Source organism: Jaculus jaculus, chromosome 2 (genome assembly GCF_020740685.1).
Source record: "Jaculus jaculus isolate mJacJac1 chromosome 2, mJacJac1.mat.Y.cur, whole genome shotgun sequence".
NCBI classification, from domain to species: Eukaryota; Metazoa; Chordata; class Mammalia; order Rodentia; family Dipodidae; genus Jaculus; species Jaculus jaculus.
The window spans coordinates 188,610,925-188,625,368 of record NC_059103.1 but is presented as its reverse complement, the minus strand read 5'-3'; the positions used below and the strand labels follow the sequence as shown (position 1 = coordinate 188,625,368).

Below are 14,444 nucleotides of genomic sequence, written 5' to 3'. Positions count from 1 at the left end.
TGGACTTGTAATAGGTAAAGTTTCAAATGAAAACTTCAGGTAATCACAGTAGAATCCTATTTTGTAACCCCAAGGCTCACCCTCATTTTATTGCATTGTCTCCTCATTCATCTGTGTCCATAACTTTCCTCTTTGCTGTCATTGCTCATTCTGTTCCACTCCTCTGAGTTCTGGCCATGCTGTGACACATGGAAACCTTCTTTCTAAAATGTTCATCACTAGAACCCAGGATATGGTTCCCTTCACTGAATCGGTGTTTGCACTCCCTACCCTAGTCTCTAGCTTTATCTCACAGATCCATTGAGCCCCGGTCTAGAGGCTTCATCCTATGAACCAACTCCCACTGGTTTGGCTGAGTAAAGAAGACTGTGGGGAGAATACTATGATGGATTAGCTCAGCAGTAAGGAGTAACACATTTAGACAATGCATCTGCCCTTCAAGAACTAGCCTGTAAATTCCTAGAGAGTGATCCCTTGCTCTGGGTTTATGTCCCATGCCTCCTACTGGGGTTCAGACCCCACTGAAAGGTTCAAGCCATATTTATGAGTTGATATCCCAGAAGGTTCCATTAACATACCAGAATACGATCTAAAAGAGGCAGGAGAGCAGTACCATGTTTTTGCCAAGAGACATTTCTCCTAAAAGTAAAGTGCCACAAAAGGAGAACTATGTATTTTCTCTCCAAGTGCTGGCTAAGTATCAAGATAATGAGAAATTCCACACACATCCCACACTTAGAAATAGATTTTATTTGTGATTTGTCTAGACTCATTGGAATTTTTATTATTCATGTATTTAACCTAAGAAGCAATTATCTAACTTATTCTACCTGATGCCTAATTTGGAATTAAAAGGTATTTTTAATAAACAAAAGAAAATAAAATGCAAATATGTATGTATACACACATATACATGTGATATGTATATATGTACATATATATGTATGTGTGTATATATGTATATACACATATATATATATATATATATATATATATATATATATATATATACACACACACATACACACACACACACACACATGAGATGGAAACATAAATGAAATACTTCAGGGAACCACATCTAATGAAAACAGACTGCATGATAAATATAGTCATATTCACTTTAAAATGCGAACTCCTTCCCGGTGTTTTCAGCCTGAGAAACTGGATGCATCATTGAGAACATCTATATCTAGTTCAGCAAATCGCAGTAACATCTGAAGTTCATTCTCATTTCCTGAAGAATATATCCTCCCCTATAGTTATAGCACTTACTGCCAAGGTTAATTGGAAATCCAACTTCAACAACTTTTTTGAAGCTGAGATCAAAATATTGTCTGTTTGAAAAGCACAAGCAATAAATTGCGGGAGGAACAAAAGGTAGGGTTTACACGCAAGTTTCCCTTTGTGTAGGTCAGCAGCTCTTAAGACCATCAAAGGAGTGGGCAGCTGCTGGATCCCAGCTCTGAGCCGGCTTAGCAGACTGCCTACTCCAGCCACTAGAAGAGCCAAGCAGAAGAAACAGCCCTTTCCCTGCCCCACGTCCTTGCAAAATGGGATAAAGGGCATGCAAAAGTAGACTTCAAGTTGTTTCCACATCTTTAAGTTATTTTTATTTTTATTCATGTATTTGAGAGAAAGAGGCAGTTATATATACAGAGAGAATGGACATGCTAGGGCCTCCATCACTGCAAACAAACTCCAGACACATGTGTCACCTTGTGCTTCCGGCTTACATGGGTCCTAGGGAACTGAACCTGGGACCTTTGACTTTACAGGCGAGTGCCTTAAGCCACTGAGCCATTTTTTCAGCCCTCTTTCCACAGTTTTGACCTTGAACATGTGACATGGCAACTCCAAACCTTGATTTCCCCTCTTAGGTAAAGGGAATCGGGGCTGCAGGGATGGCTCGGTGGTTCAGAGTGCTTCCTGCACAAGCTTGAGGACTGAAGACCTGAGAGCGGCTGAGTTTGACCCTCCAGCACCCATGGGAACAACCGAGCATGGCCACACGCCCTTAAACAGCTGGCAGGAGCAATACACGCCTGTAACCCCAGTTCTCTGGGGAGCAGAAACCTGAGAATTGCTGGGGCTCCTGCAAGCATCAAGCTATGGAATGAGAGACTCCACCCAAGGGAAAAAGCAGATGAGCAACGAAGGACTAAGGATGCTCTCCTCTGCCCCCTTCATGCACACGCTTCTTCACATGCATGTTCATACCCCCCCCACACACACACATCCCATGTGCCACATAAAAAGAAAAGAATATGATTTTTACTTTCACCCAAAGTCATAATAATCATATGAGAACATGGAAATGAAAGGACCTAGTAGCTATAACAAGGACAAATTAAGCTATTGCTGCCTAGCATCACCCAGCTCCATGTTCTCATTCTCTTCTCCAAAAGACTCATCTTGAACCAGAATGCACTAATGCCCTTCTCCAATGGGATGGACCTCATTCCTTCCCAAAGCACCGGAAGACAGCACCTGTCATCACAGTAGCTTTTCTCACTTTGCTGGTAGCAGAGGGGGCACCATGTGAAAAAGCTCGCCGGAACGACACAGAGGCTTTAATGTAGATGGATAATGAACACGTTTTACAGACGGTAGGAGAGATACTTATTTAGAAATTGGGTAAGGCTTTTAACCATCTCTGTTAGCACACCCAGTAAGGGGTCCACATTAAAGCTAATAGAACTGTGGCTACTCACCACACTCCCAGGTTTTCTCTGGGGCTAAGTCAGAGCTCTTCCTGACACCCTCCTCAAACAGGTTTCTAAGCTACTGGTCTATGGATTGTGTCATTTTAGAGAAGACTGGCAAATGGATGATCCATGCCTTCCCGTGACTGGCCTAGATTGCTACTTTATACCAAATGTCATCAAACCTATTTCTAAAAATGCTTAGTGTCTGGTAGAAGACAAATGTACATTACATTTATTCACTCACCTAACACTGTGTACCTGCTATGGAGTCGGCCCTGGCCTGGCAGTGGGCTGGGAATGAAAAGTCAGTAGGAAACAGTATACCACAATGCCTCAGCTTCCACATTCGTAGGATCTTGGGCCACTGCTCATTGCAGAGCACATGAAGGAAGAGTAATGTCACACACACACACACACACACACACACGGGGTGGGGGGAGGCAGTGCTACAATTTGAAAGAACATTGTCTTCTATAACCTCATGGGATCTCAGTTCTTTCTCACTAACACAGCATGTGATCTTTCTGGTCTTCTGTTTCTTTATCTGCAAAACTAGAGGGGAAAAATGAATTGTCTGTGGACCCTTTCTGGTCTATAATACAACTCCTGGGCCATAGGAATATCTCTGCCTTGGTGTCCATTATTTGTCAAAGAGAAATGATATTTGTCCGGTAGCACCACTAGCTGTCTCTGAAAGTGAGTTTAGATAATATAGAAGTTTCCCTATCAATGCAGAAGATGATAAGATACCTAATACAAGTCACTCTAAGGGGAGGAAGGGCTTATTCTATCTTACAGTTCCAGGTTACAGTCCATCATGGTGGGGAAGGCATGGCCTTAGGAGCTTAAGCCAACTACTCACGAGCAGTCCCAGTGAGGAAACAGAGCAGAGGGCTAGGAATGCCAATGCTCAGCCAGCTCTCTCTCTTTTGTACAGTCCAGGACCCTGGCCTGTAGAATGGCACCACCCACAGTTAAGGGGGAGAGGGTCTTCCCACCTCAGTTGACCTAATCAAAATAATCCCTTCCAGATTTACTGGTACACTAACATAACCTAAGTAATCTCTCATCAGCGACTGTAGGAGCTGTCAAGATGACAATAGGAATCATCACAGATAGCATGTAGCAAAGTAAAGTACCCGTGTGAGCTTAAAGTGCTGTTAAGTCTATGACTGGGATGTGATCATGAACATGGCACAAAGGCGGTGTTGCAGGTCCTACCCAGGCACGTGGAGTCTACACTCCTGTCACTTAATCCGTAAGTGTGGAGATACCTACCCCTGGCCAGGGGGCTGGCATAGCTCTCAGTAAATAGTAAGAATTCTTTGTAGCGATAACAAAGCACTTGGGGTACAGTGCACAGATAGTAATATAGTTTAAGTATCATTTGCCAGATGAGAAAATCATCCTTGGGCTGGAGGGATGGCTTAGTGGTTAAGGCGCTTGCCTGCAAAGCCTATGGGCCCACGTTCAATCTCTCTAGATCCCATGTAAGCCAGATGCACAAAGATGAGGCAAGCATGAGGTTGCACATGCCCAGTAGGTGGTGCAAACGTCTGGAGTTTGATTGCAGTGGTTGAGACCCTGGCATGCCAATTCTTTGTCTCTCTCTGTCTGTCACTCTCTAAAATTAAAAAAAAATAATAATAATTTAATTTAAAACAGAAAAGAGCAAGAAAGTCATCCTTCACACTGGAGGCTGTGCTCAAACCAGTTTTTCACTTCTGAAGAAGCTGTGAGCCTTTTCTTGCTTCCTTTGCTGTGACCTGGAGCTTGCTCTGAGAAGCTGGCTTTTCTCTTAAGCTTAATAAATAAGCTTGAGTCATGGCTCCTCTGGGTCAGCAAATACCATCAGCAACAACACTCAGGCCGCTTTCACCGTATTTCTGTTGATGGCTGTAATATAAAACCCACCCTGGAGGTGGAAGCGATGATAATGGTGTCCTTGATTCTATCTAGACCCACGCTCACCTCTGTCCAGGTGCCCTGCACAGGGCCATACAGCTGGCTGGAGGTGAGCACACAGCAGCACTTGGGACCCTCTGCGCCTCTCCAAGTTGCTGGGCTACGAAATGACACTAAGGGAATGTGTGGCCCTTACTGAGACGACATAACAACTAGATGAACAATACATCCTAAAAAATATATTTTGACTAAGGTTAGGGACATTGTGCTACCGTTTGCACTGTGGTTTGCTTTTGAAAGGCCTTGTTCAGCCTAGGAAAATATTACAGCTACTGATCTCATTGTTTATCTGAGTCCCTGTAACCGAATGAAGCCTATAAGCTTCCTATTTATTGTGCTCTGTGCTCACCCATCACCGCCATCAAAAGAACAAAATGGCCAGTTCCTAGTGCCAGTGGAAGAAAGTACAAAGGTCAACCCTGACTCTTGGCAGTATCCTTTCAAAGGGAATCATTTGCATTTCAGAAATTCATTAATATAATTCATATGTACCTATGCATTTGAATGTGTTGTCTCTACTCAAGTGGTCTGCTCAATCAGTGGCCTCATGGGTAAAGTAAATCCCACATCTCCCATGAGGTGTCCGAGAAGAAACATTGAAATCTCACAGGCACAGGAACATGATCTCGCTGGATGGGAATCAGCAACGATGTATCAAATATGCATGTCCAAATTACAGCATGAAAATAGACTTCTTACTTATTCCCTCGTGTGCATATAAAACACTGACTGTATGCCCTACAATGTCAAAACAAGGAGAAGGCGGGTGAATTAACTACTTCAGTTCTGTAGCTGTCAGCTACTCTCAAAACATCATTCAAACATAGACCCGGAATAGTTGACTAAGACACTTTAAAAAGATAACAGTGTTTCACATGATGACTTCTTTTTTTTTTAAATTTTTTATTTATTTATTTGAGAGTGACAGACACAGAGAGAAAGACAGATAGAGGGAGAGAGAGAATGGACGCACCAGGGCTTCCAGCCTCTGCAAACGAACTCCAGACGCATGCGCCCCCTTGTGCATCTGGCTAACGTGGGACCTGGGGAACCGAGCCTCGAACCGGGGTCCTTAGGCTTCACAGGCAAGCGCTTAACCGCTAAGCCATCTCTCCAGCCCACATGATGACTTCTTAATAAAAGTCCTAAGCACCTCTGAGAAGATGTTAATGACTGATCATGGCTTCACATTACAAAAGACACCAGGGCACACCCAAGTTTGATCTAGTTTTCTATCCTAGTTCAAAGCAGGGGAAGTTGTTAGGGAATTTTTCTTTTCATGTGTATTCAGTTGGCAATAAAATATTGTTTTTCTGATGAATAGAAAGTCTTAAAAATAGCAGAACTACACCAGCTGATTGTAATTTATATTTCAGAGAAACAATTGTTAGGATTTCCATGCCAGTGAGGAAAAACTTGTCAGGGGTGAGCACTGGAGCATTTTAACCACTTGGAATTCATCTTTATTTTTGCATCTGAGGCTAAAGCTGCCCCTGACCCAGATGTACAGTTGGTTTTGGTTCAGTTTCAACTCCTTTGGGAAAATTATACTAAATTGTGTCATTTCTTTTTTCTTGAATACCCAGATTAGGTAAACGCACCCATTTCGTTTTAATGGAGGAGTTGCCATGCCAAAGGGGAGATCTGCTAATCCTTTCTATTCCAAGTAGTGTTTGGGGGGAAAACACTTCACATGAGTAAGGATGTCAAGCCTGTCATAACCTCTGGTGTTAACACAGGTTAGAAGACACATGGCTACTGATAATGGACAACGCACCATTACTTCCCCTCACTTCATACTGCCATATTGTCTCCCTGATCCCGTGTGAAGTTTCAGAATGGAAAACTGGCCCAACTTGGCTTGACACTTACAATCCTTGACCCTTAGCTTATAGTAATCCAAAGTAACTCCTTTCCACATTGCTAGATTGTGGGCTGATGCTCAGAATGTTGCTTCCAATCCAAGTTTGAACCGAAGTAGTTATGGTCCACTTGTGAAGGCTTAAAAGCAGCAGACAGAGAGTGACCAATGAAAGCTAGCCCTGTGCCATCTTTAATAGTTCATTCTAGAGGTTAACAAAATGTTGGGGCTCTCTTAAATCTGCTTTAGACACTCACGTTCTGTTGAGGAACGGAGAGCATACAGAGAAACAAGGAGAGAGGCTATTCCCCAACCCTCTGCCTGTGGCAAATTCCACAGCGATAAAGCCCACTGATACATTATCTTATCTACTGCTTGCAGGGGCAGTCTAGAGAACTGGCATGCTCCCTTTCACCTACAGTGTGGACACAGCCTCCAGGGTTCTTGTGTAAACAGATGCATGTATTTTATGAGATTTACTATGTAAAACCAACAACGGGATATTTTAATGGATGGCTTAATTACTCTCAGAGGTTTAAAAGAGCTTTAAATGTGAGATATTTGGTCGAAAGTAAAAATGATAATTAAAAATAAAAATTGCTTCACACTGGAACCCAAACAAAGGTTTGCTTTGAAAGCATTTGTTTATGTGATCACTGTTTATGTTTTTCCACAATCTGGGCTCTTTCTGGAGTCCATAAATACCAGGCTTACTAACAGAATGAGCACTAGCAATTAGCAGAGTCATAACCAAGGCTGGGTAAATAACTGCACGGTTTGCTATGAAAATTGCCAGTGGAGGACTAACCGGTACTGTTCTGACGAGCTCAGAAAAGAGTCTCTGGAAGCTGTCTCTGGGGTAAGGAAGCCTGATTCTGGAGGGAAGGGTGTGGACTGCAGAATTCAATGTTTATGTGCTTGAATCCCAGTTTGGTAATTTAAAAAGCTCAAAATCCAGTCTTGATATGTACTCTATAAAGTGGGGGTGATAATTGTTGAATAGAATTGTTATTAAGGGTTATGAAAACAATATACATAATGGACAGAAAGAAAGTTCAGGTCAATCCTTTTTGCTTCCTTGATCCCTAAAGGATACCATGGGAGAATGGGGTTCAACAAATTTTTTTACTCACAAGACAGGCAAATCAAATGTTACCTTCTCCACCTTTACCCCAGACTTTCACAAACCTGTCAAAACTACATAAGAAAATGATTGCATCAAAACCAGTGTAATCTTCTGTTTCTTACAAGATGAATGACCAGATGTTCAGAGAAAATCCTCCCAGTTTACACTTTAAAATGTTGTCATTGATGATAGATTAAATAGGTGGAGTTGATGGGTAGGTAGATGTAAGATAGATAAATAGATAATAGATGATAGGTAGATACAAAGATAGATGATAGGTGATAATAAATGGATGATAGGTAAATATATAGATAACAGATAGATACATAGATCAATGACAGACAAGAGGCATCTAGAAAGGTCTATTCCATGGAGGTGTATAACTAGCGTTCTATGGTTAGGTTAAAAGCTATGCACTGTATGGGAAAGAGGTGAGCAGAATTAAGGTGTTGGCTGTGAGCAGGATAATAGTTTAAACCTCATATCTTTTCAAAAAATAAAAAAGAAATAAAGAAAGAGAAAAAACAAGAATCTAAGGAAAACTTTTCAGTGGATAACTCAGCAAAACCACACAGAGAAAAGTTTCTTTTCCCTGGCTCCAGGTGATAGAAGGTATCTGACATCTATAATCTCTAAACTTCTTTAGGAGAAGAAAACTGAAAATCCCCAAGAAATTAAGAAAGGAAGGTGATTCTAGAAAAATGTTCAACAGAGACAGATATCACAAAATAAAGAGCAAATTCAGATGTATCAGCTAATAAAATCAACTATCTTATCCTCTCCTACTAAAAACCCAAAATTTGTCTGGAGACATGGCTTAGCGGTTAAGGTGCTTGCCTGTAAAGCCTAAGGACCCATGTTCGACTCTCCAAGTTCCATGTAAGCCAGACACACAAGGTGACACAAACCACAAAGTCACCCATGCACACGAGGTGGTGCACGTGTCTGGAATTTGACTGCAGTAGCTGGAGGCCCTGGTGTGCCATTCTCTCTCACTCTTTCTTGCTCTCTTGCTCTCTGTCACTCTTACTCTCTCATAAAAAAATTACAAAGAAGCCCAAATTTTTCAAACTAATCTGTACATGTGCATAAACATATAATAAGACAAACTCTAGCTGTTCACTGTATGTAAGTGACATGAAATGGTAGAAATAATATTCCTGACAAATAAGGAAAACTTTCCTTAATATAATAATGTCAAGAAAAATAGAATTAGAAGGTAAAAGGGGCCTGGAAAGATGGCTCAGCAGTTAAGGCACTTGCTTGCAAAGCATAAGGAAGCAAGTTCATTTCCCTAGTACCCATGTAAAGCCAGATACACAAAGTGGTGCACGCATCTGGAGGTCATTTGCAGTGGCTGGAGACTCCCCCTCTTTCTCTCTCTATCAAATAAATAAATAAAATATTAAAAGGGCATAAAGTAGTATATTAGAGAAACATCCTGCATTTTCTGAAAAGCTAATATTCTTTAGGAAATTATACTAATCTTGCACTTATATGTAATGAATAACACTTTCAAATATGAAAGGCAAATTAGCAAAATTATAGCAAGAAATGTGCAATTTCACATTATAGAGAAAAAACTGTATATGTGGTTTTGGGTAGAATGCAGAAACCTGGAATGATGGAAATGTTGAATAAATAGCCTGGCCTCTCGAACATAGTTAGAACAGTGTTATTATTCTCACAGCTGTTCTCTTGGGAAGACACAGAAGATGTGTGCACATTAATCATGGTCTAGAGTATGAAGCAAGTCTCAACAAAATTTGAAGAATTAACTGCATCATGCAAAATATATGTAAATCAATTATAAAGAGCAAACCAAATTCATACATATGAAAACATAGGGCTGGGGAGATTACCCAGCAGGTTTGATACCTAATACTCACTTAAAACCAGATACAAAGTGTTGCATGTATCTGGAGTTCATTTGCAGTGGCTGGAGTCCCTGGCAGGCCCAGTCTCCCTCAAATAAGTAAGTAAATTTTTAAAAACCAAATAATCCAATTTTTATGTACTATGTGGGTCAAAGAATAAATCATAGTAGAAACTATGAGAATTAAAGTACTACTGTGATATGGATGAGATAAAGTAATACTTAAAAAGAGATTTATAGGGCTACAGAGATGGCTTAATGATTAAGGTGCTTGCCTACCAAGCCAAAGGACCCAGGTTTGATTCCCCAGGGCCCATGTAAACCAGATAGATGTACCAGATGACACTTGCATCTGGAGTTCATTTACAGTGACTAGAGGCCCTGATGTACCCATATTCTCTCTCCCTCTCTCCCTCTCTCTCTTCTCTCTCTCTCGCTCCCCCTCCCCCTGTTTTTATCTCTTACATAAACATATCTTTGATATTTATGTCAAGACAAAAAATGATGAATTGGTCATCAATTGAAATTTTTAGAAAATAGCAGAATAAACCTGCAAGTATTAGGGGAAAATAATATAGCAAAATTAATAAAATAGAAATCAAAATCTGGTTCTTTGAAAACAAATAATGACTTAATACATTTTGGCTTAATGACCAAAAAGAAGAAATTTCACAAATAAACAGCATAAGTGATATAAAAAGGTCTGTAATTACATATGCATGAGAAGTTACCATATAAAGAGCCAGTTTTATAAAGTGATTATTGCAAATAAATTTGAAATTTAAGCTGGGTATGTTGGCGCATGCCTTTGATCCCAGCACTTGGGAGGCAGAGGTAGGATTGCAGTGAGTTTGAGGCCACCCTGAGACTATACAGTGAATTCCAGGTCAGCCTCGGATAGAGTGAGACCCTGACTCAAAAAAAAAAAAAAAAAAAAGAATATAGAAATCACTTGCAAATTGCCAAATCTAATTTTAGAAAAACCAAATGATCCTATAACTATGAGAAAAAAGGAATCAGTAATTAATTATTCCCCACTGGTGAGCACTAGTCTAGAAGGACGTACTTGGGAGTTCTGCCAAAAACTCATCTCCAAAGCACATCAATTATATTAGGCAACAGAAAAAAATTACAAAATTTATTCTAAATTTGGCATAGTCACTACAAAAAAATAAAGCATAGACATTCATATACCTAAAATACTAACAGGTAAGAGAGTATTAGAAACAGACTTAATGATGGATTTTAAAAGTCAGGATTCACAAATTTGGGGTTGTCTCTGGGAAGAAAGTTGGTTCATAATGAGAAAACTACTTAATGCAATTTATCATATCCCCTTTTAAAAGGAAAAATCCATGAATTATCTATAAAAGTACCAAAAATCATTCAATCAAATTGTACACCATTTATATTTTTAAAAATAACATAAGAGCCTGAAATAGAATGGACTTTTAAAAAACATAATAAATTATATATATATATATATATGTGTGTGTGTGTGTGTGTGTGTGTGTGTGTGTGTGTGTCTATAATATATATTATATATATAATTTATTATATATATATGGAATGGAGAGATAGCTTAGCAGTTAAGGTGCTTGCCTGTGAGGCCTAAGGACCCAGATTCGATTCTTCACTACCCACATAAGCCAGATGCACAAGGTGGCACATGCCATATAACAGTAATAGATACACAAGCATTTATTATTATTTGTACTAGTGCTATGAATAGATTCCTTTGCAGTAGTTAGAGGCCCTGGTATACCCATTCTCTGTTTGCCTTCCTGCTCTCTCAAATAAATAAATAATTGCAAAACAAGTAATGATCAAAATAGCTCAAAATCCCTTTAAAATTAGGAACAATAATTGACATGTTTGCTCCCATCAATTTATTCAATATACCCATGAAGGTTCTAGCCTGAAAAAAAAAAAAAACATGGACTGTAGAAAGCATTCTATAACTGGAGATTGGCACAAGAACATTCATGACAGCTTTGATTTTAATAGTAGATTATTGGAGATTACTCAATTATCCTTTGACTTCAAATGGACATATCAACTGTAATGTCTTTATATAATCACCTCTTCTACAGGAGGAAATGGACCATATCTATATAGATAACCACACAGATAAATAGTGCTGAATCAAAACAGCTAATCATAGAATATGTGTGCATTATCTTTCCATTTTATGATGTGTTTGTAAAGTTCATAAATAGGAATGCTTTAATGTATACTTTGAAATACATATGCAAACAGAGTAGACATTAGCCATGTTCAAAATCTTCATTACATGTAAGGGGAGCAAAGAAGGATGGAGTCAGGGAAGAGCTTATGTGCAACTTTCTGTACCTTATACTAATAATAGTAATTGATATGCAAACAATTATGTTATTTATACTAGTAATAGTAATAGATGTAGTTGCAGTCAGGTTCACACCCAACCAAGAGCAACTTATGGGGAAAAAAAGGGGGTTATTTTGGCTTACTGTCTCAAGGGGGAAGCTCCATGATGGCAGGGAAAGTGATGGCATGAGCAGAGGGTGGACATCACCCCCTGGCCAACATAAGGTGGACAATAGTAAGAGGAGAGTGTGCCAAACGCTGGCATGGGGAAACTGGCTATAATTCCCATAAGCCTGCCCCCAACAATACACCACCTCAAGGAGGCTTTAGTTTCCAATTGCCATCAGCTGGGGAACCTAGCATCCAGAACACCTAAGTGTATGGGAGATACCTGAATCAAACCACCACAGATGCACAAGCACTTATTATTCCTTATATGAACTATCATGTTTCATAATGTACAAAACAGAACACAGAGTCATTATGAAGGCTCACAGAACACACATTCTCCCTCCATGTGCTGTTCATTTCCTCATCAAAGTTATTATTTCTAAAATTGCCAGTGTCATGTGCAAGAACCTCACCGAGTAATCGGTTTTTTAAACTATTTGCCTTTCATGCTTATGAGCTCAGTAGATGACTTATTCTATTTTATTTTATTTTTCTCTACATTCTTCTCAATCTACACTGCCAGTTATATGTGGAACCATAGGTCCATGCCATTTACCCTTAAGGGCATGCTTACTCAGCCATTTACAAATTCCTTCCCTGAGCCACTTCCTCAACTGCAGTGTAGAAAAATATAAAAGCTACTCCGTACCATGAGGGCAAAATTAAATGAAATATTATCCATCTGGAATTTCATAAGCATGAAGTAAATGTCTCCTTACCTCACACTCTGTGTTATTCAAGCAGTTTTCCCTGAATTCCAATAATGAATCATGACTTCCTAATCCAATGCGAGAGATGATAACTAACCCTTGCTCTCTTTGGTTTAAACTTAAAACTTCTTGTAACCTTTACTCATTAATAATGTTCATCAGGTGTAATTACCCTTTGACCTTTCTATGATATCAGTGTTTTATTTTATCTTATCTCTTCTGTATGCTTGTTTTTCTCTGTTTATGTGCCATGTGTGCGGTCTCACTGTAATTTAGGATGTATGTCACTGTTATTTGTTATGATCATAAAATCAAATGTGCTATCTAGAGTATGGTCAAAGATATACGGTTATCTAACATGTATGTCATTAATACCATTTTTAATTGCTTGGGCATGACTAGTACTAAAGTCAATACATGGTGTATTTTGTGACTTCTTAGCTCCCCAAAGAAAGACCCAAATGAAAAGGAGGCATGTGTTATAGTCAGGTTTGCATAGCTGGCAGAAATCACCCAACCAATTTAAAAAAAAAAAAGGTTTGTTTGGGCTTACAGACTCAAGGGGAAGCTCCAAAATAGCAGGGGGAGACTAGGGTGGACATCACCCCCTGGCCAACTTAGGTGGACAATAGCAATAGAAGAGTGTGCCAAACACTGGCAAGGGGAAACTGGCTATAACACCTGTAAGCCTGCCCCCAACAATACACTCCTTCCAGAAGTCATTAGTTCCCAAATCTCCTCCAGCTGGGAACCTAGCATTCAGAACACCTAAGTTTATGGGGGACACCTAAATCAAACCAACACAGCATGTTTCCACTCAATGTATTATTTCTACTTATAAAGATTATATGCTAAGTAAACATTTAGAGAAGTATGAAAATTTAGGACCTGTGGTAATTTGTGATGTCGATATTTCAAACGTGTTGGGTTAGACAAGAAAGAAGAAGGAATAATATTGATATCACTGGTACAAATGTATACTCAGAAAATAAAAACATAGGAAGTCAGCTAGCTCATCAAAGAAAATACATAAATACAGAAAGAAGAAAGCTCACTCACTTTATTTTCTAAAGTTTTCTTCTGATTTTTGGTAATTACATAGTGAGTCTCTCTCTCCTAAATCTAGAATTCTGGTTATTTTGACCTGAGATATTTACAGGATCTATAAAGACAGAAGTTGGTGTTAAACAGGATATGAATTGTGTTAAAAGAATATACTCAGTTAAGGAGCAGACAGTTCCTAAGGAACTGGGAAGCACCTTGGCCATCATCTATTAAAAATAGCTATTACCTGGGCTGGAGAGATGGCTTAGCGGTTAAGCACTTGCCTGTGAAGCCTAAGGACCCCGGTTCGAGGCTCGGTTCCCCAGGTCCCACGTTAGCCAGATGCACAAGGGGGCGCACGCGTCTGGAGTTCGTTTGCAGAGGCTGGAAGCCCTGGCGCACCCATTCTCTCTCTCTGTCTCTCTCTATCTGTCTTTCTCTCTGTGTCTGTCGCTCTCAAATAAAGAAATTAAAAATTTTTTAAAAATAGCTATTACCTCAGAAAACTAAGAGTACATTCCCCTCCTCCTCCCACCGCCACTAAAAGCAATCACATTCCAAAACGGTTTGCTTTATTGTGGCACCCATACCAAATATGTCTGCTGATCCAGGGAATATAAGTTTGTGAGGCTTAACT

The 14,444-nt window shown here is 39.7% G+C and overlaps 1 protein-coding gene across 2 annotated transcripts in view; it reads left to right on the top strand.

Annotated features, from left to right (window-relative positions):
- Positions 1 to 14,444, top strand: part of Samd12 (sterile alpha motif domain containing 12) — a 465,719-nt gene that overhangs the window by 362,331 nt on the left and 88,944 nt on the right. The window contains exon 5 of one of the 2 annotated variants that reach the window (XM_045143829.1): positions 1,881 to 4,063. The exons of the other annotated variant lie outside the window; for it this stretch is intronic. Coding sequence (XP_044999764.1) covers positions 1,881 to 2,080 — 200 coding nt within the window. The 3' untranslated portion in view covers positions 2,081 to 4,063. Of the gene's footprint in view, positions 1 to 1,880; positions 4,064 to 14,444 lie in introns of those variants that run through there. 2 annotated transcript variants of the gene reach the window in all.